The 25371-nt window shown below is 43.7% G+C and overlaps 1 protein-coding gene across 3 annotated transcripts in view; it reads left to right on the top strand.

Moving 5' to 3' along the window:
• The window catches only part of PDE1C (phosphodiesterase 1C), a 177363-nt gene that overhangs the window by 111750 nt on the left and 40242 nt on the right, over positions 1-25371 (top strand). For all 3 annotated transcript variants that reach the window (XM_066628899.1, XM_066628898.1, XM_066628900.1), the window contains 5 exons: positions 7797-7897; positions 10940-11068; positions 17058-17159; positions 18991-19111; positions 21852-21933. In XM_066628899.1, coding sequence (XP_066484996.1) covers positions 7797-7897; positions 10940-11068; positions 17058-17159; positions 18991-19111; positions 21852-21933 — 535 coding nt within the window. The remainder of the gene's footprint in view (positions 1-7796; positions 7898-10939; positions 11069-17057; positions 17160-18990; positions 19112-21851; positions 21934-25371) is intronic.

Raw genomic sequence — 25371 nt, 5'->3', positions numbered from 1 at the left:
TCAAAATGCATGTTTCATGTTAAGCATGTCTTCAAGAGAGGTTTAAACTGGAAGTGTCTGTTTTTGCACACGCACATGTGTGTGCAGAGGGGGGGGCAGGCAGTGGGGTTATATGGCCAATGGCAGACCTCCCCTGCACCGGGGCAAAGGGCCCGATGGTGCCCCCCCACGGAATGTTGCCAGCCTCCCCAAGGGCAGATCTGCCCCCCCCCCCACTTACCTGGAACTCATGGAACCTTGCATGACTCAAGGACACACCATGGAAGCCTACTGAAGCTTGTCCGGACTCTTAAACTGTGGTTCTGGGAAGCACAGTTTCTGACCATGTCAAGAGCTTCAAAATGCTTTGCCCCATTTATTCAGTTGGAGGTCCACTACTGGATGTGGCTCAGAATTCAATGGAGGGGTGCATGTGCTACGACTTCCCCTATACATAGTTTTCACTCTGAAGATGACCATGGGCTTGGGAACTTCTTCTCCCTTCCCTTCTCTTGTCGTCTCTTTTGCATGAGTTAACAAAAGACTTTCTGGCTTTCTCAAACCACAGTTGACCATGTCATCCAAATCAGCAAACTGTGGTTTGAATGATCTATCCAAACTAAGATTACAAAGCAGTTTGATCCTGGGAGTACTTAAGCCTGTTGCTTACTCCTGAAAATCTAAATCATGCTTTGGAAATTTGGAAAAGTAATGTCTGTGATATGATTGGAAAAGTGGCAACTTTAATGCTGTGATGGAGAAATCTGTGTTCTGAAGTCTGTAGACTTGACTGGGTGAAATCCAGCTTGGTGTTAGTTAAAAGGAAGTCGTATTTAACTCATGTTCAAAAACACACTGGGGCATAAAGTTAATAAGTTTTTTCTCTTCTGCTGAAAGCAGGCTCTTTGTTAATATAATAACTCTGAAATGATAGGCCCATCCTGAGGGCAATGAAGGCTGTGTAGGCTATGAGTATAGAGACCTCAACTCTAGAAAATGTAATGAAAACTCTGCAATTTCCTGAAAGCAGTCCTAAAAATACATTAGCAATGCCACAGAGAATTTGCTACAAGAGCTAATGTAGCAAAGCAGAGAAACACTGATCCCCTAATAGGAATTTTGGAGAAAGGATTCTGTTATAACATATATCACGAGAGCTTTCTGTTTCAGTTCAGTAATAAGAACCCTTAAAAAAAAGATTGCATTTTCACAGGACTAGCAACTTGATGCTCCACAGTTCCCTAGAGTATTCATCTGTTCTCTGTTGTAACTTCCTAGAAACAGTCTGAGTGCAAATCATTTAATCCATAGCCTAAAGAGGCTAATGAAAAATGAACTAGTATTTAAATAAAAATTACAGAAATTAAAAGAACTCATTCTAAATGAGTGAACCCATACTAAAAATAGCACATCATAGTTGTGACAATTAGAAGGTGCAGCAGTTGTGCTGGAAGATATAAATGGTTTGTGCAAACTTTAATTTTTATGGAATTAAAATTATTGTTCTTATTTCTTATTTATTAAACATTTTCATCACTTTTCCAAACTTGCACAAAGTTACAGACAAGACTAAAAATCAGGGCTGGGCGAGTCAAGCGTGGCTTGACTCTAGTTAAGTCATGAGTCTCTGCCCCCGTGACCCGACTTGAAAACAAGTCCTAACGAGGGGACTTCCAAGTCGCCCAGAGCATTTTGGTGAGTCAAAAAGACTCAAGTCACAGGTCTTTTCGATACACTTGTCAGGCGCAGCTCTGCGGAAATAAATATACCTGCTGAGGTGTATGTGTCAGAATTCTCTTTAAACACTCCCCTAATGTTCCCATCCGATCTGTAAACAAAGTTGGAGGGGATGGAGCTGACTGTGTGAGAGCATGGACAGTAGCGGCAAGAGGGAGGAGGGTCACACTCAGCAGCTGGGAGGCTTTCCCAAACCTTTGCAGCAATGGGGTAGCTAAGGGGGTGCAGGGGGTAGCAGTTGCACCGGGCATCAAGCTTTAGGGGGGCAACAAGCTAAGCTTGACACTAGTGACCAAAATTGTGAAAACCTTCATATATATGATTACTACCATCATGTTATATATCATTGGAAAGGTAATTTAATGCAGAATGCAATGAAACAAACCCCTTTGGAATATCTGTATTGTATCAAAAGTTATGGCTAATTAACCAGAAAATGAAAACACAATTGCCTTGTGGAACAAAAAGTGGAATTGCTTAACTGAAAACTGACCTATGAGACTGATTGATGTTCAAGAGGTTCCACTCTTATATTTAGCAAGAGAAGAATAACTATCCCTCTTCACCCCAATACAGTGTCTCAAACCTATTAGGGGCACACTTCTTATTTATTTACTTAATTTGATATTGTCTTGGGGGGGTTACAATTCTTCTTTGACCCCAGATAGCAGATAGATGCCTTTTCACTTTTGAAAAAGCCCAGATGTGACGTCGCTTCTGGTTGTGACATCACTTCTGGGGCAACATTTTGAGCTTGGCACCGGGCTACACTACACCGGGCATTAGCTATGCCACTGCTTTGCAGCTCTACTCAGAAGTAGTTCCATTTGCACCAGTTGTTCAATGAGGCTTCCTCCACGCAAGTAACATTGGAGCCAAAAGGAACCATGCATTTCAAAAGCGTGACAGCTACAAACTGCTTTCTCCTCCTGGGTTCCCCACTCCCTTTCTTCCCTTCCCTGGCTGTCCAACCAATTCTAAGACAAGAGCCCCCTTGGGTTCCTCCTTCTGCCCTACCTCACCCAAAGAAACAAATCAGATCACCGATTCTTTGACCAATGACCATTGATTCATTCAATGGACAAGTGACCCTGCTCCTACATACCTCCCCATGCATGATGCAAAAGCAAAATATTAATCCTTCCCTGCCTCCTGGGTAGAACTTCCCTGCTGCTCACCTGGTCTGAGCAATGGCCCCATAAGGACTTTCATGCTCAAAAAAGTAAGCAAGCACACTCAGATAAGACTTGAGTCTGCATGCGTGGGAACCGAGTGCCAAGTCAGTGCCCAAGTCATTGATGCAGGTGACTTGAGTTTGCACGAGTCAACGAAATACATGTTTTTGCAACTGGGACCCAAGTCACCTGACTCAAGTTCCCATCCCTGCTATAAATGCATAAAAAGAAACCTAAGCAATGCTGCTTCATAAAACACTGTAAAAAATTGCAAGTATTGTCATGTCCTGAGATAGACCTATGGTACGGCCACACATGGAATACTACGTGCAGCTCTGATTGCCCAACTCCAAAAAGATATTGTAGAAAAGGTGCTGAAAAGTGCAACTAAAATGATTTTGCAGGGGTGGATTATCTGCTTCCCTACAAGGAAAAGTTTAGATTAGGAAAAAAATGCAACTAACGTATGATTGAGGTTTGTGAAATTATGCAGGCTGTGGAGCAGGTATGTACAGAAGCAGGCTGGTGCAGAACAGGACCAGTCTGTCCATCAGGCCAACTGAGGTAGTTGCTTTAGGCAACTGATTGACAGAAGGTGCTCACCTCTGCCTGGCCATTCACATTGCTCATCTTCCCCGACCCCCTCCCATTCCTTTGTTGGCAACCTTCAGTCTTGAAAGACTATGTATCACGCTCTGAAAGGTGGTTCTGGAACAGCATCTAGTGTGGCTGAAAAGGCCAATTCGGGAGTGACAATGCCTTCCACACTGGGAGCAAGTGCAGTCTGTCCCTGGTCTGTCTCCCTGGCTATGGGCCTTCCTTCTTTGCCTCTTAGCCTCAGACTGTTGGCCAAGTGTCTCTTCAAACTGGGAAAGGCCATGCTGCACAGCCTGCCTCCAAGCGGGCCGCTCAGAGGCCAGGGTTTCCCACTTGTTGAGGTCCACTCCTAAGGCCTTCAGATCTCTCTTGCAGATGTCCTTGTATTGCAGCTGTGGTCTACCTGTAGGGCACTTTCCTTGCACGAGTTCTCCATAGAGGAGATCCTTTGGGATCCGGCCATCATCCATTCTCACGACATGACTGAGCCAACGCAGGCGTCTCTGTTTCAGCAGTGCATACATGCTAGGGATTCCAGCACATTCCAGGACTGTGTTGTTTGGAACTTTGTCCTGCCAGGTGATGCCGAGAATGCGTCGGAGGCAGTGCATGTGGAAAGCGTTCAGTTTCCTCTCCTGTTGTGAGCGAAGAGTCCATGACTCGCTACAGTACAGAAGTGTACTCAGGACGCAAGCTCTGTATACCTGGATCTTGGTATGTTCCGTCAGCTTCTTGTTGGACCAGACTCTCTTTGTGAGTCTGGAAAACGTGGTAGCTGCTTTACCGATACGTCTGTTTAGCTCGGTATCGAGAGAAAGAGTGTTGGAGATCGTTGAGCCAAGGTACACAAAGTCATGGACAACCTCCAGTTCATGCGCAGAGATTGTAATGCAGGGAGGTGAGTCCACATCCTGAACCATGACCTGTGTTTTCTTCAGGCTGATCATCAGTCCAAAATCTTGGCAGGCCTTGCTAAAATGATATTCTTCCCATTCAGTGGACTGGAAAAGGAAGACAGAGACAGGATGGAAATGTGGAACATAAGAGAATGGTGCTGCAGCATCTGGTCCTTCTCTTCCTCTTCATCTCTGATTTCCTTAATAATAATAATAATAATAATAATAATAATAATAATAAAACTTTATTTTTATCCCGCCCTTCTCCCTAACGGGACCCAGGGCGGCTAACAACATATTAAAAAAAACAGATTTTAAAAACATTAATACATAGCAGATAAAAACATTTAAAAACACATTACAGAGGCCATAAAAACAGTAGTCAGATTAAAAGACAGAATAAAAGAGCAAGTCACTGAGGAATCAAGCCTGTAAAAAACTAAAAGATGTATAAAAATGTTAAGAAGGCCAGAAATCAGAAGGCTTGTTTAAACAACAGTGTTTTCAGGCCTCGCCGAAAACTCTCAAGAGAGGGAGCCATTCTCAAGTCAAGGGGAAGGGAGTTCCATAATGTTGGTGCCACTACCGAGAAGGCCCTATTTCTTGCAGCCGCCCCCCGGACCTCCTTGGGTGGCGGCACTTGCAAAAAGGCCTTCTCTGATGACCTGAGATGGGAAGCCGGATTGTACGGGAGTAGACGGTCTCTAAGATATCCTGGCCCAGAGCAGTATAGGGCTTTAAAGGTCAAAACCAGCACCTTGAATTGGGCCCGGAAACGAATGGGCAGCCAATCTAGCCCTCGGAGAAGCGGACTGACAGAGTCAAACCGCCTAGCTCCGGTGACCACACGGGCCGCCGCATTCTGTACTAATTGTAGTTTCCGAACCGTCTTCAGGGGCAGCCCCACATAGAGCGCGTTACAGTAATCTAACCTTGATGTCACCGTGGCATGGATCACCGTGGCCAGGTCTGCACGATCCAAGTACGGTCGCAGCTGGCGCACCAGCTGAAGCTGAGCAATGGAAGGCATATGCAAACAATTCAAGATGGCCATCCTTGGGAGAGACAGTTTCACAGTACAAGTACCACAGTAGAGATGACCCTGTCCCATATGCTAGGGCCCCGTATGCTGTTTATTTTCCTAAATGCTTCGGTGTGCAGGTTTTGTCTTAAAGGTAGGAGATAAATCTTCTACCAATAAGTTATTCTGAAGGGACAGGAGAGCAAAAGGGCTAATCATCTCCTCTTGAACAGTATGATAGCAGCTTATTTTACAGGGCTACATGCGTATCTCTCCAGCTGCAGGTTCAGGCTGTGAAACTGTACACTCAAGCTCCCATTTGCACCCAGATCTAGAGATACATTTACTGGCTGTTGGACCTGGATGGGCATTTTTTAGGAAGGAGTTTCAGTGTTGGGCATCATAAATGAAAAACCTACAGGCTTTTGCAAATCACCACTTCAGATGGAATATAAAGGCCAAAAAACATGTAATGTGGGAGATCCACGATCTCTTGCTCTTGTCTTTTTGTAAAACTTAAAAGCTGTGGATCAGTTGGGGGTAGGGACACTGCTGACCTCAGGTTGCTGAGGGCCCTGGGGCAAAGTCCTGCATTGGAACCCCATGGTGCCCCTTGCCTGCTCCCTGATGCTGCTTTGAGTGCCACCAATGTCATCAGAACTAAGAATTCAGAGATCAGTCTGTCCAAGCAGGCCTTCTAATGGGTATGACCAACCTGGCCAACCTTGGATGTCACTCCTTGAAGGAAAGGCCTGTTTACCCCTTTCCCTGTGTGGTTTTCTCAGCTGAAATTTTGGAAAGTTACTATTAATTCAAAATGATAGTCATCCAGGGGGATTTTTCTTGGGAAAATAGCATGGAGAAAAGTTAAACACCCCGTTCAGTGGCATTGTCTGACCTGAGCTAAATCAGGCCTCCCCCATCCTCAGCTGCTTTCCAGCTGTAAAAAAAGGCCTCAGAAATATAGTTTGGCCCTGGGGTAGGTTCTTATTAGGAGATCTTAATGTTCATGGCGATTAATTTCTCTGATCAAACATTGAAGGATATGTTCAGTGTGATGAACTGGAGAAGCAACTGTTATCCCTCAGAATCTTTAGCTGTGCTGCGTCTTTTCATCCATGGTATCTGCGAATCTGGTTATCTGCAGTTCCCCGCACCCCATTACCTTTGTTTAGCTTCATTACATTCATGCAAAGTGAGAACGTGTCTTGCTTGAACCAAGGCTATAAACAGAACGCTTATAGCAAGACAAGCAGATCTTAGTCTTCTTTCTAGGCTGCAGGCTGCTTGCCTGCTTGTCTTGCTATAACCTTTCTGCTTATAACCTTGGTTCAAGCAAGACACATTCTCACTGCATGCAAATGTAATGAAGCCAAACAAAGATAATGGGGAATGGGGGTTCGGGGGACTGCAGAGATTGGGTCCGTCCTCATCCTTGGTTTTTGGTATTCACAGGGGCGCAGGAGTGTATCTCCCATGGACACCTGGACTCTTGAAGTTTTTAAAATATAATGCACCACTTTTTTCTCAGAGAGCAGCAAGCTTTGTACTAAGCTGCTTTACTTTATGATTAATAAGCAGATCACCATCATTATATGCAGTCAAAAATTGATACAATCTGAAGGACAAATGGGAAATGGAATAACGATTTCTTCCTTTCGTTGCTGCATTTTTCTTTGCTGTGTTGAAATACGTCAGTTCTGTTTTCGATGTGGAAGCTTATCTTAGTCACCCAGTTTTTTTTTTTCCTGTACAAATAGTAATCCTTTCTTTTAGAATGCCTGGCTTAACAGCTAATTCTCCGTGCACAGCAAATCTTTGTTGAAAGACTGTGTAATTCCTCATTTCCCTTCCCCGCCTTCTTCTTTCATGCTATTTCTTTATTATCATGGCCACCCGATAATAATATTGTCTTACTTTCCTCTCTGCAAGCAATTTTGAAATTGTGTTCCATGGGAGTCTGGGATTCTTTGAGAGCTTGTGAAAAGTTTCTCTATGGGAAGATCTATACTGTTGAAAAACTTTGAAATGCAGTTTATGCTTCCCTACTGGTCAACTCCTACAAAACAGAGTTACAAGAGTGTTCTAGGCAAATTCAAGCAAACCCCTTCCTCCTGCCCTGGTGCCTGAAGCTTCCCAGCAAGGTGCTATACCATGTGGCACACTAGTACCACAGCAGCTGCTTCTCCCACTTCCTGCATTTTAAAAAGCGAAGAAGTTAAGCAGAACAAAAGAGGGTGAGGAGAAGAGCCCAGTGAGCTATAGAGTATCTCTGCATTGAAGAAACATCAATGTTCTTGGCTAGCAGGAGCCTTCTTCACAAAGCAACATGCCTTTCTTAAATGTCTGCAGAAATGACTTGTTTGACTGCTTTTTAAATTTTTCTTTCAGCATTGGCTGACAGAGCTGGATATCTTTGCTATGATCTTTGCAGCTGCCATCCATGACTACGAGCACACTGGAACCACCAACAACTTTCATATTCAGACTCGGTGAGGCCATTTAGAATCATCCGTAAAGGGGCAAAAAGCTATGGACAAAAAAAAAAACTCCAAACAGTAGAAGCAGTCTTTTAAGTGAACATCAAATGCTCAATGTGTGTGTTAGAGTCAAACAGAACTTGAAAATTTAATTTGAAGTATATAATTTATGTAGTGTAGCATCTGATTTAGGACATTGTTGTATTAATTATTATGCACATTTTTGGCTTCAGTTGGAACCAAGATTATGATCTATGTGCAGAGGTTCACAATTTTGACTTGACCTTTGTTTGAAAGCCAAAATGCTGGTTGTCTGCCATAGAAACCCCCCACACCTGCATTCCTGCTCAAGAATTGGAGGTCACTTGGGGTGATGGTTTAGAAGCCGTTTGGCTGTGGCATTCTGGGTGCTGTTCCTGAGCTGTGTATTGTGGCACAGTACTTTCTACAAAATAAAAACTAGAATTATTCCTAATCCATAAATTCCATTTTGGACATGAGACTAGATAAACTGGAACTCAAAAATCGAGGGTGAAATTTGATGAGGAGAATTTCAAAAGTATCTCTAGAGAGAGAGTCAGGACATCATGCTGTCAGAATCCAAGTATGTTGTATTGGATGTTACGGAAGGGTGGGAAGGACCCAAAAATGTGCTATTTAGGTTGTAATGTCAAATTTTGATATTGGATGTTGAGAATATTCTCCCAGGGAAAGTTGTGGACTAAACTGCTACTAAATAACAAATTGAGAAGGCTGTAAACTGAAGGCCTCTTTTGTTAATGAGACATGATGCTGGAATTTAAAGCTTATGGTTCCTTCTGAATATGAAAAGTGAGCATATGATTGATTTTTCTTCCTCATAAAGGAAGAAGGTATTAGTATTTACAAAAGAAGTAGCTTAAAGGAGTCTAATTTGTTGGAGTTGTGGAGCTAATAATGAGGAAAGACAACTTTCTGTATTTTAGTGCAAGGATTTGAATTGTTCAGTTGTGAACTGATTAAGAATTGAGTAAAACCCTCATGATTTCATCCTAATTAGTATTTGAATAGCATTTACCACCCTCGTATCATTCAACAGCTGTTTAAGTGGAGTTTAGACAATTGGATGTGATTGGTGTAAGCTATTTGGTCTACGGTAATTTTTTAATTAATGCCATTTAATGAAAATGTTAGATACTATTGACTTACAATTAATAGATTAATTTCTATCATACAGAGAAGGGATTGTGTGTATCAGATGAATTATGAAATGGGTTCCATTTATTAATTACTGGATGATATATTGTGAAGAAATAATTAAAGAAAGATATATTATGTCATTTTGTGTGTGTAAAATGTAAATTAAAAATACACTTTCAAAGGTGAACTTCCCAGCTTCCTATAAAGTATATATTTTGTCAGTCGGTCTTCTTGATCTCTGCCCTTTGTTCAAATGCTGCTTTCCTATCACCTCAGTTCCTATAAGCTACTAGTCCTTTCCACTTCTCTAACAAAGCAAGGCAAGAGTTACAGAAGTAGACTAAGAACTAGAAAAAGCTCAGAATGGATTTGAGGATCATAAAAGAGTCAGCTATAGAACTTTGCAAGCAAGATAGGAGACAACAGAGGAAAGAAAAAAACCGAAGAGAAATGGCGATGAATAGGAAAAGGGGAAAACAAGGGAAGTAGAAAATATCCTTGATAAAGTCAGCACTCTGAAAAATTGTGTGGAATGATTTTTCAACCTCCTCCACATGGGTAACATAACATCTGAACAGACACACAGTATGATTGGCTGATTGTGTGGCTGGATGATGAGTATCTAAGGGTGACATCAAGTGTTAGCCAGATTGGACACTGGCTGAGGGTGCCTCAGTACTGGTGGCAGTAGTAGCACCCACCTCATCAGAGGGCAGATGGGAGGTGCCATGGGTGGCCCAGTGCAGGGCTTTGCCCTACAGCCCCCAGCAACCTGTTGTCAGCACAGATAGTGTGAATCCTTTTTATTGAAGTGGGTCAGGTTGAAGACTGCACATTCATCTAGGGCAGATTTGGACAATACCTGAACTGGCTGCATGCAATTATAGATGCATGCACTCTTGGAGTGCAAACGTCCTGGCTCCTCCCATCACTTCTCTTTAGTTTCCCTAGTCACCTGAGGAGGAAGTTGTCTGAACCATCTTTCTACTAATGCTGTTAAACCTATTCATGCGGAGGGATGGTTTGGACAAATCACCCCCATGCAATTAGGGAAACAAGCCTAGAAGTAAAGGGAGAGGCTAGGACATGCATGTGCTGTGAGAGTACACATCCATAATCTCATGGTTCAGGGTTTAAAGCAGAGGTCTCCAAACTTTTTGACTGGCAGCTCCCTTGACCTACTGGGCCATTGGTCATGGCTCCCCATTCGGCTACAATCCTGTCCATTGTATAGGGAGATGGGTTTGTCGTAAGGATCTGCAGCTCCCCTGGCTAGTTTCCATAGCTCTTTGGGGAGCCACAGTTCACTGGCTTAAAGTATCATCTGAGTCTGTGTCTCTCAACATTTGTCCTCCTCTGTACCACTTCACATGGTCCACTTATTTAAAGTACCTTCGGAAGTAACTGGTGATGACATTGTTGCCTGTTACTTCTGAGTTGGGGGACCAAATGTGATGCAACAAATGTGACTAAGAAGCTCGAGGTGGATTGGAGGGCTTTATAAGCAATGAAAAGCAAGCTTTGGAGCTCTGCCCACTAAGCCAAGCATCGTACCACTGTTTGTTGCATTCCTAGTCTCGCTGCTGGGCGGCATGTGTCCAGGCATCCTGCAAGTGCCACCAGACACCACCTCATGTACCAATGGTTGAGCAACACTGATATAAATTGTTTGTGTCTCAAATTTGTGTGAACAGAAGGCACAAGACAAAAAAAATTTGCAAATCCTCTCTTTTTTGGCAGGCTTACCGTGCCACATCCCATCTTGCTTTAGGATCCCTGACTCTCAGGAATGGATTTCGATGGGGGCACAAAAGCTGTCTACATCAAAGGCAGAAACACCCATTTATTTTTATAACAGAGTCTTCTGTTTTGTAGGTCAGATACAGCCATTCTTTACAATGACCGGTCTGTGCTAGAAAATCATCACCTTAGTGCAGCTTTTCGCCTTTTGCAAGACGATGAAGAGATGAACATTTTGTCTAACCTCTCAAAGGATGATTGGAGGTAAGAAGAGCTGCAGACCTTGATTGGTTGTTAATGTGTTTCTTCCAAGTGTACTCAGTAGGATCAGCAGAGGATGAAGTATGGCGGCAGATGATGAGAGCACAAGTGGCACTCAATTTGTGTTGCAGTCTACCAGCTGTGAGATAAATCATTCTAAAGTATGGTAGCAGTGCATCATAACAGTGGAGTTTATCTTCACTGTTATAAATTCATGATTGGAGAAGACATGAATGGCAGAAATCAACAAAGTGAAATCTGAGATCAACAGCCCAATCCGAACTAACATTCCAGTCCTGATGCAGCCATGCCATGCATTCTGTGGTGGAAGGACAGTCATGGAGGCCTCCTCAAGATAAGAGAACATTAGTTCCCTTACCTTGGGGGCTGCGCTGCAGCTGCATCAGTGCTGGAAAGTTGGTTAGGATTGGGTTGTCCTAACCCAGGGGTGTCCAAAGTTTTTGGCAGGAGGGCCACATCAGCTCTCTGACACTGTGTCGGGGGCCAGGGAAAAAAAAAGAATTAATTTACATTGAAAATTTGAATAAATTTACATAAGTTTACATAAATGAATATATTAAAGATGAACTTATATGAATGAATGAAGGTCTTGCAATAGCTCAATGCCTATAAAAGGCCTTGCACGAAGCAAGGCTGGCCTTTCCTTTGCTGCCGCTGCTGCATCACAGATGTGAAAGAGCAAGCAGTGGAGGGAGCTCTCATCCCACAGCTCACACGAGAGGTCAAACAGTCGCCCTCACGCTGAGAGAAGTAGCATTGGGCCAGTGCAGGCTTCAAAAAATCTCTGGAGGGCCAGAGGCTCATTGGAGACTGGGGGCTCCCTGAGGGCCGCATTGAGAGGCCTTGAGGGCCGCAAGTGGCCCCCGGGCCGGGGTTTGGGCAGCCCTGTTAAACCAAACCAAACAAGTGTACCAATGCCAGATAATGCCTAGATCCACACACAAACACTAGAATCAACGATTTGATTAGTTTAGACAGTGTGGCACCCTGGGGAGTAGGGTAGAGATGTGATGTGATCTTATGCAGCAGAGATATGATGTGATCTTGTGCTGGGCCACAATTATGTAGCAACATACTGATCAAGCTGAAGTTTCCAGGCCGTCTTCAAAGTCATCACCCACCTAGAACATGTTATAGTAATCTAAGAGATATGTGACCAGTGCTTAACAATCAAATTCAGGTTGGACTGACCTAGGAAATGATGCAGGTAGCACACCAACCTAAGTTGGTCAAAAGTACCCTGAGCCATGCTAACCCCTGAACATCAAGATGGAAAGCCAGGTCCAAAGGCACTTCCAAGCTGAGCACCTAATCCTTCAATGGGTTTGCAGCCCTCTTCAAAACAGGCTGATAATCTATTACTGGGATTATAGGTCTGCTAATCAAGTGTCCTTCTGTCTGAATTTAATTCCCACTTGTTTCCCCCAACTCAGCCCATCACTGCATCCAAGCAGCAATTCAGGACCATGTCAGTCTAGGGCAGGGGTGCCCAATATGTCGATCGCGAGCTACCAGTCGATCTCGAGCCAAAATGAGTCGATCGCAGGCTTCTCTCCCGTCCACGCATCCCTAGGAGTGAGCCCCTGGCAGGCTTGTGAGCCCAGGGAGTGAGTCCAGGGAGCCTAGGGAGTGAGCCTAGGGAGTCCAGGGAGTGAGCACCTGGCAGGCTCCTCCCTAGGAGAGGAGCTGCTGGCAGGCTTCTCTCCCGTCCACGCATCCCTGGGAGTGAGCCCCATTGACTCTACTGGGGCTGACTTACCTTTCCCCTGTTTTTGCACTGGTATGTATGGAGATCTGCCCCCCCCCCCCAACTTCCATCTGTTGGTTCTGTGTGCAAGGGGTTTTGCACTGGTCTTGCTGTGATATCTATACAGAGATCTTCCCTCCCCCACACCTTTCCCCTGCTTTTGTACTGGTATGTATGGAGATCTGCCCCCCCCCCCCAACTTCCATCTGTTGGTTCTGTGTGCAAGGGGTTTTGCACTGGTCTTGCTGTGATGTCTATATAGAGATCTTCCCTCCCCCACACCTTTCCCCTGTTTTTGCACTGGTCTGTATAGAGATCTGCTCCCCCCCCCCCCCACACTTGTATTGGAATTGAGGAAGATCTGGTGAGGAGGTAGATGTGGTGTCAGCAGTGGCCCCTTTAAGGGTAAGGCCTGGGCATCCAGCAGAGTGTGCTGCACAGTTGCAGCCACTTGAAGGCAATAGGGCCCTCAGGGATATAAGAGCACCTGAGGCAGGAAGGGCTCCACTTATTTATATGAGTCAGCCTTTTCCTACATGAAGATCATTAAGTCCAAGTACTGTTCCACCATGACTGATGAACATTTGGAAGTGTGCTTGAGGCTGGCTGTCAGCAGCTACTGTCCGGACTATGCATCCTTGGCTGATTCACTTCAGTGCAAGTCATCAAAGTAAACTCAAGTAATTACAAAAAATGTTTATAGTTAATTATGTTGTGTTGTGCAATATTGGCTCATGCGGTTATGCAAGGTACACCAACATACATTGTACACATAAATGTTATATGTTATGATGGCGCGAACATTGTAAAAAAACTCTGGTAGATCTCTGGGCCTTGCTGGGTTTCAAAGTAGCTCTCGAGCCAAAAAAGTGTGAGCACCCCTGGTCTAGGGGCACAGAGATATAAAGCTGGTCGTTGACTGCTCTCTAATGGCAACCAATTCCATATACCATGATGACCTCTCCTGACAGTTCCATGTAGATGGTGAATAACATGAGGAACAGGACTGAATCCTGCAGGATCCCCAATGCCAACAGCCATGACTCTGAGCATGGGTCCTTTAAAAATACCTTCTGGGTTCTATTGTCCAGGAAGGATCCTGGACAGTATTCGTGAATGCATTTGAAAATGACTCATTGATAAAAGGAGTTCGTTGACATTTTTTTGTGAGATGTTTGTTAATGAGCTGCAGTGCTGTTCATTTGGATCCAACTTTCTTCTGGTCAAAGAATGGTTCAGCTGATCTATGCTACGTCTGCTTGAACATTGTTGTCCTCTGCTATTATGACAAGTTGCTAATGATTTTGGAGACAGAATCATTCATATTTAATTCAGTCTGGCACCTGTTAGTTTATGACAGCATCAGAGTGTGCAGCTTGGAAAGTTCATTTCCATAACCTCTTCATTTGACCCAGTTTCAGTCATTATCACTACCAGTGCAAATGGTGTTTCTGCAGGCTTATAAACAATAGGTTTTGAAGTCATCCCATTCCCATTCTGGCTGGTGAAAGTCAGCAGAAAGGTTTTTTTTTTTCTCCTGTAAGTGGAATTATCAATTGCTGTATCAATAGTCACTGCAAGCCTCAATTTACAGAAATGTTTCATACTCGATCTCTCTGGCAGCCAAATCCTATTGAACCCTACCTGCCAATGCAGCTGCATCCTGTGAGGAGTGCGTGCAGTTCCAGAGGTCTCCTCCATGCAAGGAAACATTTGTTCCCTTGCTCGAGTGTAAGCCCTTGCTGTACTGCTGGGTCTACTCAGATCAGCATCAGGGATTTAGCTTGTGCAAGTCTGAGTGGACCTGGGAAGGTGGATTGAGGCCAGGAAAGGGGATAGGATATTGGTGGCATCGCTGTCACCAATACCACCACCTTTTTGACTTCTATCCTCCCCTCCTCCCCACCCCATTCTTTTCCCTGTTCTACGCACTCCACCTCCTCTCACCCCTCACACTGACTTGCTGGCACCAGAGGCCACTCTGTTTGCAGTGGTGGTCTGGCTGTACAAAACATCATGTTGAATTTTGCTATAAAGGACCTTATGCTGTGGAACACTAGTTCCAGCAGCATAAGGCCCCCATGGGATTAAGGTTTAAATCAATTTCTCAATGCATTTTAAGATTGTTTGTCAGGGGATAACTGCTCAAACAGGGAGACTGACAAGCTGTACACGGATGGATGCCTGGTTACCCTGAAGCCAGTGTATTTCAAAATACAACAATAATAACTTTAGCATAGACATTGGCACAATTTGGGACCTTGAAACCTGGGGTGATAATGTCACACTATTACATTTTTAAAATCACTTCTTAAAAATCACTCCTCCAGAAGAGGAAGATGTGGTGGCGGCGCAATCTGCCCATCACCCTGTTCTTCCTGTTTTGGAGCCTGAACAAGAGATTTCAAAGGAGGAGCAAGTGTACGGTAGGCAGTTATGCCACCAGTGCCTCTTAGTGTTTTGGCAGTTTCCAGATTGAGAAGTTGCCAAAATACTAAGAGGGAGCAACTGCAGTACAAGGTAGGGAAAGGAACTGACCTGGTACAGGGGTAGGATCAGCAAGGTCTCCTCTGCCAGATCCTATCCTCCATTTTGGGCTGCGAAGCCCGACACAGAGGTTCTCAAGACTGTGCCAGCAAAATAGCCAGTGCAGACTTGAGAAGTCCTGTTACGGGGCCTTTGCCATCCTCTTCCCCCAAGGAGACCTCCAGTGGTTTTCCTATGCCCATGGGATAAAGTGGTCACCATTTTGGCACTGCTGTTCCTCCAGGTGCTGGGAAGCTTAGGACTGGGCTGCCCATAGATTATATTTGAACAAATCATGACAAAGATAACAAGCAAGGATCTCCCTGAAGTTAAAGAAACAGATACTAGGTGCCTACCAAGTTAGGTTGTGTTTTTCTGGCAATGTATGTGGTTTTTACTGTTAAATTTCATGCAGTTTGCTGAAGTGAGGACTGTGTAGCTCAAACCTTTTATTGACAAATACAAGCTTAGAAAGACATTGAAAAATGTTGAAATCTTTAGCTTTATTTTCTGAATACATTCTAACGACAGTTCCTAGTTATCTAAGCAATCATCTTCAGAGAGCTATTTGGTTTGTGGTATCTCCTAGAGTAACACGGCAATAAGACAAATGAACTCTCATTAACGCCTTTGAGTATGGGAATATACCCGGAGCTAAAGTTGGCACACGCTCTCTATCTCTCACAGATACACATACATACCAAAACAGTTTGAATCACCATGGCATATGCAAGTCAACATGGGGGAGGGCAATTTTAGCCTTTAGAACAGAGAAGTTGAAAGAGTGGAACAGGCATTGAGTTGTGGGTATAACTGAAATGTGTTGAAAGAGCAGATCGTCAGAAAATGAACCGTCAGAAAGCAGAGGATGCATGTACAGAGTTAGATGATTGGTCCAGCAAGCTCAATCTTGTCTGCACTAACCGGCAGGGGCATTCCAGGGTTTCATTCAGGAGTCTTTCCCAGCCCTATCTAGAGATGCTGGGGTTTCAAAACCCAGGACCTTTTGTTTACAAAGCACTTGCTCATCCATTGAGCCATTGTAATTCCGCCCACCCACACTACACTCAAATCTGCATCTTTCTGAGAACTCCTAAACTTTGCCTTGATTTAAATGTGACACTGGTCTGGTGAAAATTGCTTACCCATGCAATTTTCCATTTGAATTAGGCCCTCAGTCATTACACAGTCACTGGTTCACAGATTTATGGAGGCTAAGGCAACACGCATAGCAGCTGAGGGTACCACTTATGATATCAGCTACCTATCACTCAACAAGCAATTTTTAGCCTCCTTGGCATCCTATTTAAATTGGAACTGATTCCAAAACATTGTGTTTCATGGAGAAGAGAGCATCCTGATGTCATTTTCTAAAAAAGCACTACATTATCTCTTAACAAGCAAGGCTGCATTATCAGTCTAAATTGCTCACTCCAGATCTGGTATTTGCAACAGATATTCTACCCTGCCCTTAAGCCCTAGTAAAAAGATAATGTGAAGTGCTCAGTGACGCACACTGGAGTGTAAAGTGAGAATGTCATAAATAATTTGTAGATAAACAAAAAAAGTGCTCTTTACATGTTTCTCTCTCTCTCTCTCTCTCTCTCTCTCTCTCTCTCTGTGTGCGTGCGTGCGTGTGTGTGTGTGTGTGTGCGCCTCTCTCTCCCCATCCCTTCTTGATTGGATATCTACCCAAAGGGAATTCAGGACTCTGGTGGTTGAGATGGTGCTGGCTACTGATATGTCATGTCACTTCCAGCAAATCAAAGCCATGAAGAATGCACTGCAGCAGCCAGAAGGGTGAGTCACCTTGTGACACTGTGTGAAGGGATGGGTCTGTATTACAGCTGGTACTTTGCTACTTCATTAAACAAGCTTTGAAAACATCTCTCTGGGAGGACCCAGCATCCTTTGATGTCTGTGCCTATTTCTGTTCACAGTGATCAAATACACACACACATACTCACACTTGTGCGCTTTGTTCCGGAGGCACAAAGCATCTAGAGCAGTGGTGCTTAAACAGCAGACATTTGTATTTCTTCTTCGTCTTCCCTTGTCGAATAAAGAATGTCCGCTGCTCAACCACAGGGAAAGTGGAGGCAGGCAAAACTTGTCTTCTGTCATGTTAACTACTTGTCCTTGGGTCTTTTTTCTTGGAGAAGATGATGGAAAGGAAATGCTAAGACTGAGATGGCCCATTCATGAAGCCAACTGAAGTGGCTGCCTCAGGCAGCAGCCTGGCAAGTAGCACCCACTTCTGTCTAACTTGCTTCCACTGATCCTCCTCTTCCCACTTCCTGGATTGGAAAAAGTATGTGGTGGGGGGGACACAAAGTGGAATCGTGGAGGGCTAGAGTGTCAGAGGAGTAGCAACTGTGCATTACTGGGTAATGGGGCAGCGTTTGGCACGCTGCCTCAGGTTCCAGGGAGTCTTGGACTAATGCTATCCTCAGACATCTTCCTTCCTGCTGTTGAAAGATTGCCATCAGTAAAGGCTTAGAACTGGGAGCTTCATTCTGCAAATGAGAAGGAATGTGCTGATCCCTGGAGAAGGGGAAAAATGCATCCCTTTAAAATCAGTTTTAAAAACTGCTTTTTACTGTTGTAGGGAAATAGTCATGCAAGGGATTACAGGTGTAACCTAATTGTCCACAGGTTTTTCACAGAGGCGGAAATCCACAGATTTTTCTATTTCAACTGATGAGAAGTACCCTTTAAATTAAAGGAAAACAATCATGTAACAATAGCCTCCTTAATGCTAGAGAGGGCAGCCAGGCTGACAATCCATCAGTTATTCTCCAGGCTTTTCCCTTCCCCCTGAGCACTGCTCTTATTTAGAAAGAAGACTAAATGCAGTGATTATCGCCCATTCTTTCCCCCTTGTTGGGGCTCCTGGTGAAGGGAGGGATTGCTTCCTCCTAGTGAAGCCTAAGCTCCTGGAGAGAGACTGATTGCCATGCGTGCATTTCAGAAAATCAGCAAGGCTGTTTTTAAATCACTGGAGCAAAGGGACTTTGTCTTTTAAATTGATTTGCTTTAGTGTGTTTTTTTGCCATCCATGTGAGTTCTGGGAACGGAACCCTCACCAAATGGAGGCTTGTACAGGGCGGTGTCACCCCCTTCTGAGGGTGTCATCCAGTGCAACCCACACCAGCCACACCCCTGTTGTGACACCACTGAAACTGGCTTAAATCTGTAATATCAATATACTCTAATATATGTGAGACTTATGTACTCTGGATCACTTTAGCATCTGGTCGCTAACAATGGTCGCTAACCATCTAAAAAAAATCTATTTGTGTACTTCCTTGTGTTTCATGGGTTGCAAGCTGTGTACTGAACAAAAGGATAACAACTACATTGATTTGGGCAAGTGGAGGAAATCTAGAAGAGTACGCATTTCAAATGTAGGCTCCCAATTACTCATTAACACTTCTGAGTAACTGAGACTGTGACTTTTGAGTGACTGACATATTTCTCAAAGAAGTGAGATTAATATTTCAGAGTTGTCAAACTGTAAACACGTCAGCCTATAAACCAAAGGTTAAAATAGCCTCATTTCCTTTCTTAGCAGTCTCCTTTCCTGTATAATGGTGAGGCAATTAATTTACAACGTTGTTTGGGTTTGCAGAATTGATAAACCGAAAGCCTTATCACTGATGTTGCACACAGCAGACATCAGTCATCCTGCCAAGGCGTGGGACCTCCATCATCGCTGGACCATGTCTTTGCTAGAAGAGTTTTTCAGACAGGTAACTTGAAAAACATAAATGGTTTTGCGCTTTCTTTGATGGAATGGTCTTGAAGCGTTATAAAACAAGACTATTCTGGCACAGTGAGGGGGTTTGTAGATCTGAGACACTTCCTTAGGTATGTTGAGTGGTGCTTTGAAAGGCATGACCAATACATTGAACAGAAACCAGCAGCAAACAAGCAACCAGGGCCAGTGTAGGGTTCGTATGTTCCCTGAAGCCACCCCTGGCGCATTCTGAATTAAGAAATCTACAGCTTCAAAGTTTCTTCAATGATAGCCTTACTTACAGCTAATTACAGTAAGATACCAGAAGTAACCATCCAGTAGAAACCAGGTCCTCAGTAGTACTACAGAGAGATATAACTCCCAATATGGCAACTCAAGATAGACAACAAGTGGTTGTGAAAGGAACACCAAGGAAAATTGTGTTGAACAAAAAAGGGTTATCCTATCAGGATAACCATCTCCAAGAATTGTCTTGTGTGCTACCTGAGGCATCTGGTAGGCCACTGTGCGATACAGGAAGCTGGACTAGATGGGCCTTTGGCCTGATCCAACAGAGCTCTTCTTATGTTCTTAAGAATTCTGGGTTAAAAAAGCAACAACAACCTTGGTTTGCTGACTCAAGGAAATAGGGAAATACTTTCAAGGAGCCCATCTATCTTTCTTATTCATAACATCTCAATAACAGACCATTCATCTAGATGTCTGTTCAGTTATGCAAAACTGAATGGAGAAGGCATTGCGTATAGCCTGACTGATCACCAACTGTCATGCAGCTTTTTTAAAAAAAACACAATGCATTTACCTTGATTTAAGGCCCAATCCTACCTAAATCCCCATGCAGCAGTGCAGTGTGGCTTCTGCTACATCCCACAGGGGATTTTCAGCTGCTGGAGGTCTCTTCAGGGTAAGGGGACATGTGTCCCCTTGTCCCATTGTAAGTCCCAGCAGCCACTATGGGGCAACCTGCACCAGATCAATTGCTAATGCAAGTTTGCATTACTCAGTGAAGGCAGATCAGGCCCAGGAAGGGGGATAGTGGTGATGTATATATGAAAGACTTGTACTGAATCTGTAATCCAAATAATGCAATAAGTGACACCCATTTATTTTCAGGAAGCTCTGTCATATCTACCCATCCTTTATATAACCTGTATCGTGAAAATACTGTAATCTGAACCCAGTAACACATTTTTTGGTCATTTGTTCCAAGACCTTCCCTATACACATGGCCAAGATGTTATAAATGCTACTATAGGCTGAGGCAGTACTTAAAAGGCTTGCATTTGCATCAGCTAAACCCTTCTCTCAATACACTGACAGTTAAAAATGCTGCTGTTACCCGAGATGCTTCAAAATGCAGTTGGATTTGCATTGCTGATTAACTTTTCTGTCACCCATGAAGTCCTGTTGGCAGCCAACGTGAGCCCTTCATGAAGTGAATCATTTATCATATAGTAACCCTTGTCTTACCACAGAGAGTCCATCGTAAAGTGATTTAATAATCTTGTGAACCTATTATAAAAAGTGGATACCTACTGTATAATAATTATTAGTCTAAATATATATATACTAATTTTCAACAAGTTCGAACACAAGACATTTTACATAGCAAAGGAATAAGTGTACGATGCACACTTTCCCCTTGTTTATTTCTACTACTTTTATGCTTGTATTTTTCAAGTAGGAGCTACCCCCGCCTCCTGTGATCCGTCTCTTGAAATTACAGGCCCAAGCTACTTTAGTGTGTCCAATGGCTTGGGCAAACTCAGTGAATTTTTTTTCTTTGAACAACAGACCTTCCACTCCTTGCTGTATTTTATTTATGGAAAATGTGTTATCCTTCAAGATAAAGCTCTGAGAGCAGCGTGCAATGAAATAGAGCAGTACAATAGTCTCGGGGCCCAATCCTATCCAGCTTTCCAGTGCTGATGCAGCCATGCATGTGCTGCATTCTCTAGTGTGGGGTGCAGTCACAAAGGCCTCCTCAAGGTAAGGAATGCATTGCAGCTGCATCAGCACTGGAAAGTTGGGGTAGGGTTGGACCCTAGTACTGTCCATGGAGCTGAGTTGGACTGTTTGAATCTTAGTCAGAAAATTCTGGTACTGAGGGCAGAGACCTGAGTCGATGCAGGAACAGGCCCTAGTGATTTTTGGTCAGACCAGCCCAAAATGCATCTCGGGTGTACAGCAAATAAATAAATAAACCACCCAAAACTAGCCAACAACAACAACAAAAAAAAAAAACTGAAGAGGAGAAAACTGAACCTAAATAAACTAGCCAAACCCGCCTCCTTCCATGTTCATTTAGCAACTCCATCTCAGAAAAAGCATATGATGTGAAGTTATGAGCTAGTGGTATGCTCAGCAGTCTAGCGCCTTCATGAGCAGGTGTGGGTTTTGCTGTTCACATATGAATGCACTTTAAAATGCACTTTTTACATGACATTGGGGTAAGGGAGGCAAAATCTTCTGTGCTGAAAGAAAAAAGTCAAAAGTGGTCCTACCTAAGGTAGCTTTCTCAGTTGTGGCCTACATGAGCAGTGCCAGGGAATTTTAGACAGAGTCAATGTAATCAGTATTGTTTTTCTCTAAACAATGGTACTGAAATGTTGACTACACTCACCGTACATAATTTCTACTGGGCGTGCCAGTGAAGGGGGAGGAAGATGCACAAGGGGATAGTATGTTCTTGGTGCTGACTAGTTTTTTCTTGCTTTCTGTTTACTCCCCAGGGTGACAAAGAAGCAGAATTAGGGCTTCCTTTTTCCCCTTTATGTGATCGCAAATCCACTATGGTTCCGCAATCTCAAGTAGGTAAGATTATATTTGCAAAGAGGAAGAACATTCTTTCTTGGTAGGAATTACTCAGATGGTGTTATTTTTGTATAACCTAAAGTTCTAGGACAGTTATTTTCTCTAGTTTAAACAAGTTTTCTAAACTAATCAATAACTATACTTGTTGTTAGTTCAAAAAGGCCATTCTGAGCTGTAGTCTGAAACAGAGTGCTTGGTGTCATGATAATTTCTGCGCTCTCATATTCATCTCATCTTAGTTACTATGAATGAAGTCTATGCATACTGGTTTAAAAGAGATATCATTTAACAGTCGGCCTGATCAATGCCTTGCATCTCCAGGATTTAAGGGCCAAGCCAGATATTACTCAAATGCTGTATTTGAATTTTGTGTTTAGAATTCTCCACATTTTTTTGAAAAGTAGCCATAGGGAACTCAACCTGGATCAGAGTGGGGCACTGCAGGGTTAATCCCCCTCCTGTGCTTTTATTTGCCCCATAAGCTTCTATTTGGTATATCTAGCTTAGATGGCAATTTTCAGCAGGAAAACAGCACATAGGAGAAAGGAAAACCTGCCTCATTTGAACTACAGTCTTGATTTTGATCAGTCCTCCCCATGTCATTTTTTCTGAGGGGGAGAGTGAAGAGAGAGAGGTGGGGAATTCTGAGACAGAGGATTCAAACACACCATTAAAGTAACACTAACAGCCCAATCCTAACAACATCCCACTACACCTATGCAACTATGCAAGTGGAGTGTGTGCTGCATGGGGGGGGGCAGTCTGGAGTTCTCCTCAAGCTAAGGGAACTTTCAATCCTCTACCTTGGGGTAAGCTTCCACTATCCCAATGGCTCATTGTGGATCTGAACTAGCTATTTTACACATGTAGAACCAAAGAGAGTAGGGAAGGAATGAGATTAGGGAAGGAGAGTAGGGAAGGAACGTTCTAATAGCTGTCCCCTCCCCATTCCACCTCCTTCTCACCCCCCTCTCTGCTCAGACACTACCTGGTTCCTCCCCCTTCTCAACCCCATTCCTCCTGATGGCCACCCCCACTGCCAACTTACCAGTACTGGCAATGGGAGCCCTCAGACCACCTATGGAGCCACCAGCCATGTGTGCTGGCAACCTCACTCAGACCTACTCAGCAGCACTTCCACTGCTACAGTAGCACTTCCATCAGTGGAACATGTGTTCCACCAGTAGGAGGCCCAGTTGAGCTTGGGCTAATTCAGCCCTTATGTGTCTGAGATCTTTGAGAGATGCTGCCAATTCAAACAGACAGCATAAGACTTGCTGGATCAGTGGTCTGACTTATGAAAAAAGAAGATTGATCCCAGTGTCTTATTTTCTGGGGCGGATAGCATTTGACCTTTTAATTAAGTCATTTATTCATTGCACAAATAATTGCGGAGTTACTGGTGGATTACACTGGTGGCAAAGACAACAATCACAGAGGAATCAGTCAGTTAGCACTAAGGACTGTTCTATACAGTTCTGTGCTGCTTAGCATTTTATTTAATTTGTGGAAGTTTACTGCATTACTAATCACATTTTCTCTGTAAATCTCACGCTCCAATATTATAACATTTTCATTTCTCAGTCTGCTGCACTGTGGGCAATTGCTTAATGTCTTCATGTAGCAAATTTGTGATTAAATCAAGAACGATAATATTTTTCTTTGCTATGCACAGATATAAGTTTTTTTTTTCTGAAATTGGGGTCAGAATGCCATGGGAGCCAGAGACATTGCATGCCCCTGTGCCACTTGTATCCCTCCCAAATGCCACCCATAGATGAGGGAGAAGGGAGGGAAAGAGACAATCAGGTGCCTCCTATCCCTCTTTCCCTTTACTTATGCCGACCGTGGTGTACAGCTTCCCTGCTCTGAGCCTCTTCTGTTGGAATTACTGCTCTGCTCCTGCTCAGTGGAAATGGAAGTGGTACAGAGCAGGGAGGCTGCACACATGCTATTCATAAGTAAAGGGAAGGGGAGTGGGCTCCAAATCTCTCTCAAGTAGACTGGGAGGAGCTGTGACAGCTTTTTATTTTTTCTCCATTCCTCTCTCCAGCAGTTTTGAAGGGAGAAGGGGACTGCCATTGCTGTAATCTGTTTCCAACTTGCTCTTAACAAGTCGGAAGAGGATCAGGGCCTCTAGTGGAACAGTAGGCTGGAGAGGGCAGCGGACAGATAGGCTAGGTACCCTCCACAGTTGCCAGGCCACAGTACAATTTCAGGTCACCTCATGGCAAGGCCATCTCTGATAGTGGAGGGTCATTCCTGCATCTCCTTATATGATGGATAGCAAATTTCTAGGGAAGTGTAGGTGATTAATGTTCTTAGAAGAAGCACCATAGAAATTTATTTTAAAAATCTTGTCTAGTGCATGGTGATAAAAGGCTGCAATCCTATGCACACATTACTGATAGTAAACCCAATTGAACACAATGAGCCTTATTTCTGAATAGACATGCATAGACTTGCACTATTAGAGTTATACCAAATTGTCTGTATCACATTCTGTGACCATCTCTCTGGAGCAGGGGTGTCAAACTCATTTCATATAGAGGGCCGAAAAGCATTCATGATGCCAGCTGAGGGCTGGAAGTGATGTCATTATGCGGGAAATGATGTCATTAAACAGGTCATAACCAAAAATAAGCACTTTTTCTCACTTAGGAACTCATTAGCAGCAAATGACAGAAGAGAAAATACACAAATCTTTATCAGATTTCAAGATACGGGACAGCCCAATTTTTATGTGGGCTGCCCTTGCAGCAGTGACACCTCAGCAGCTGACAGCCTGAGGGCCGGATAAAAAGCTTCCAAGGGCCACATCCGGCCTCCGGGCCTTATGTTTAACACTCCTGCTCTAGGGGACATTTTGAAGTTCAAAAATATAGTATTTAGGCTAGTTTTAACAGAAGTTATTTGGTGAATTGTGAAGTACAAACATGTTTGAAGGCTGTATGCAGATATAACGCTTGACCATAGTTCTTTTTTCTGTTTCTTTGTTAACCTGATTATGAGTTATAGACAGATACAGTATCTAAACCATGGTTCAGGATTGGCTGCCAACAAGAATGCGAAAACATGGTTTGATGTAGGTTTCAAATCACGATTTGCATTAATGATGAGGGCTAAGAACACTGAGTAGCGGGGCTGGATACAACCAGATGGTTACCATTTGTAATCACTGAGGCCAGCTTGAACTAGTCTGGAATGAAGCCCAAATTACATGTTAAATTAAACGCTTGATTAGGGATGATGTACTTTTAAAAAATAACATAAATAGTAGTTTCAGGCCCATTGACCCAAATCAGGACTATGTTGGGGAAACTGGGCTAAGCAATGTAAGCTGTGCCCTGTTAAGCAGTGGGCTCTTCCATCCCATGAGAAATAGAAACAATCAACCAATGTAAGGTGTGGGCAATCTGGAAAGGAATCATGGTGCGG

Source organism: Tiliqua scincoides, chromosome 5 (genome assembly GCF_035046505.1).
Source record: "Tiliqua scincoides isolate rTilSci1 chromosome 5, rTilSci1.hap2, whole genome shotgun sequence".
NCBI classification, from domain to species: Eukaryota; Metazoa; Chordata; class Lepidosauria; order Squamata; family Scincidae; genus Tiliqua; species Tiliqua scincoides.
The sequence above is the reverse complement of the archived record's forward strand: the minus strand, read 5'-3'. Positions and strand labels throughout refer to the sequence as shown.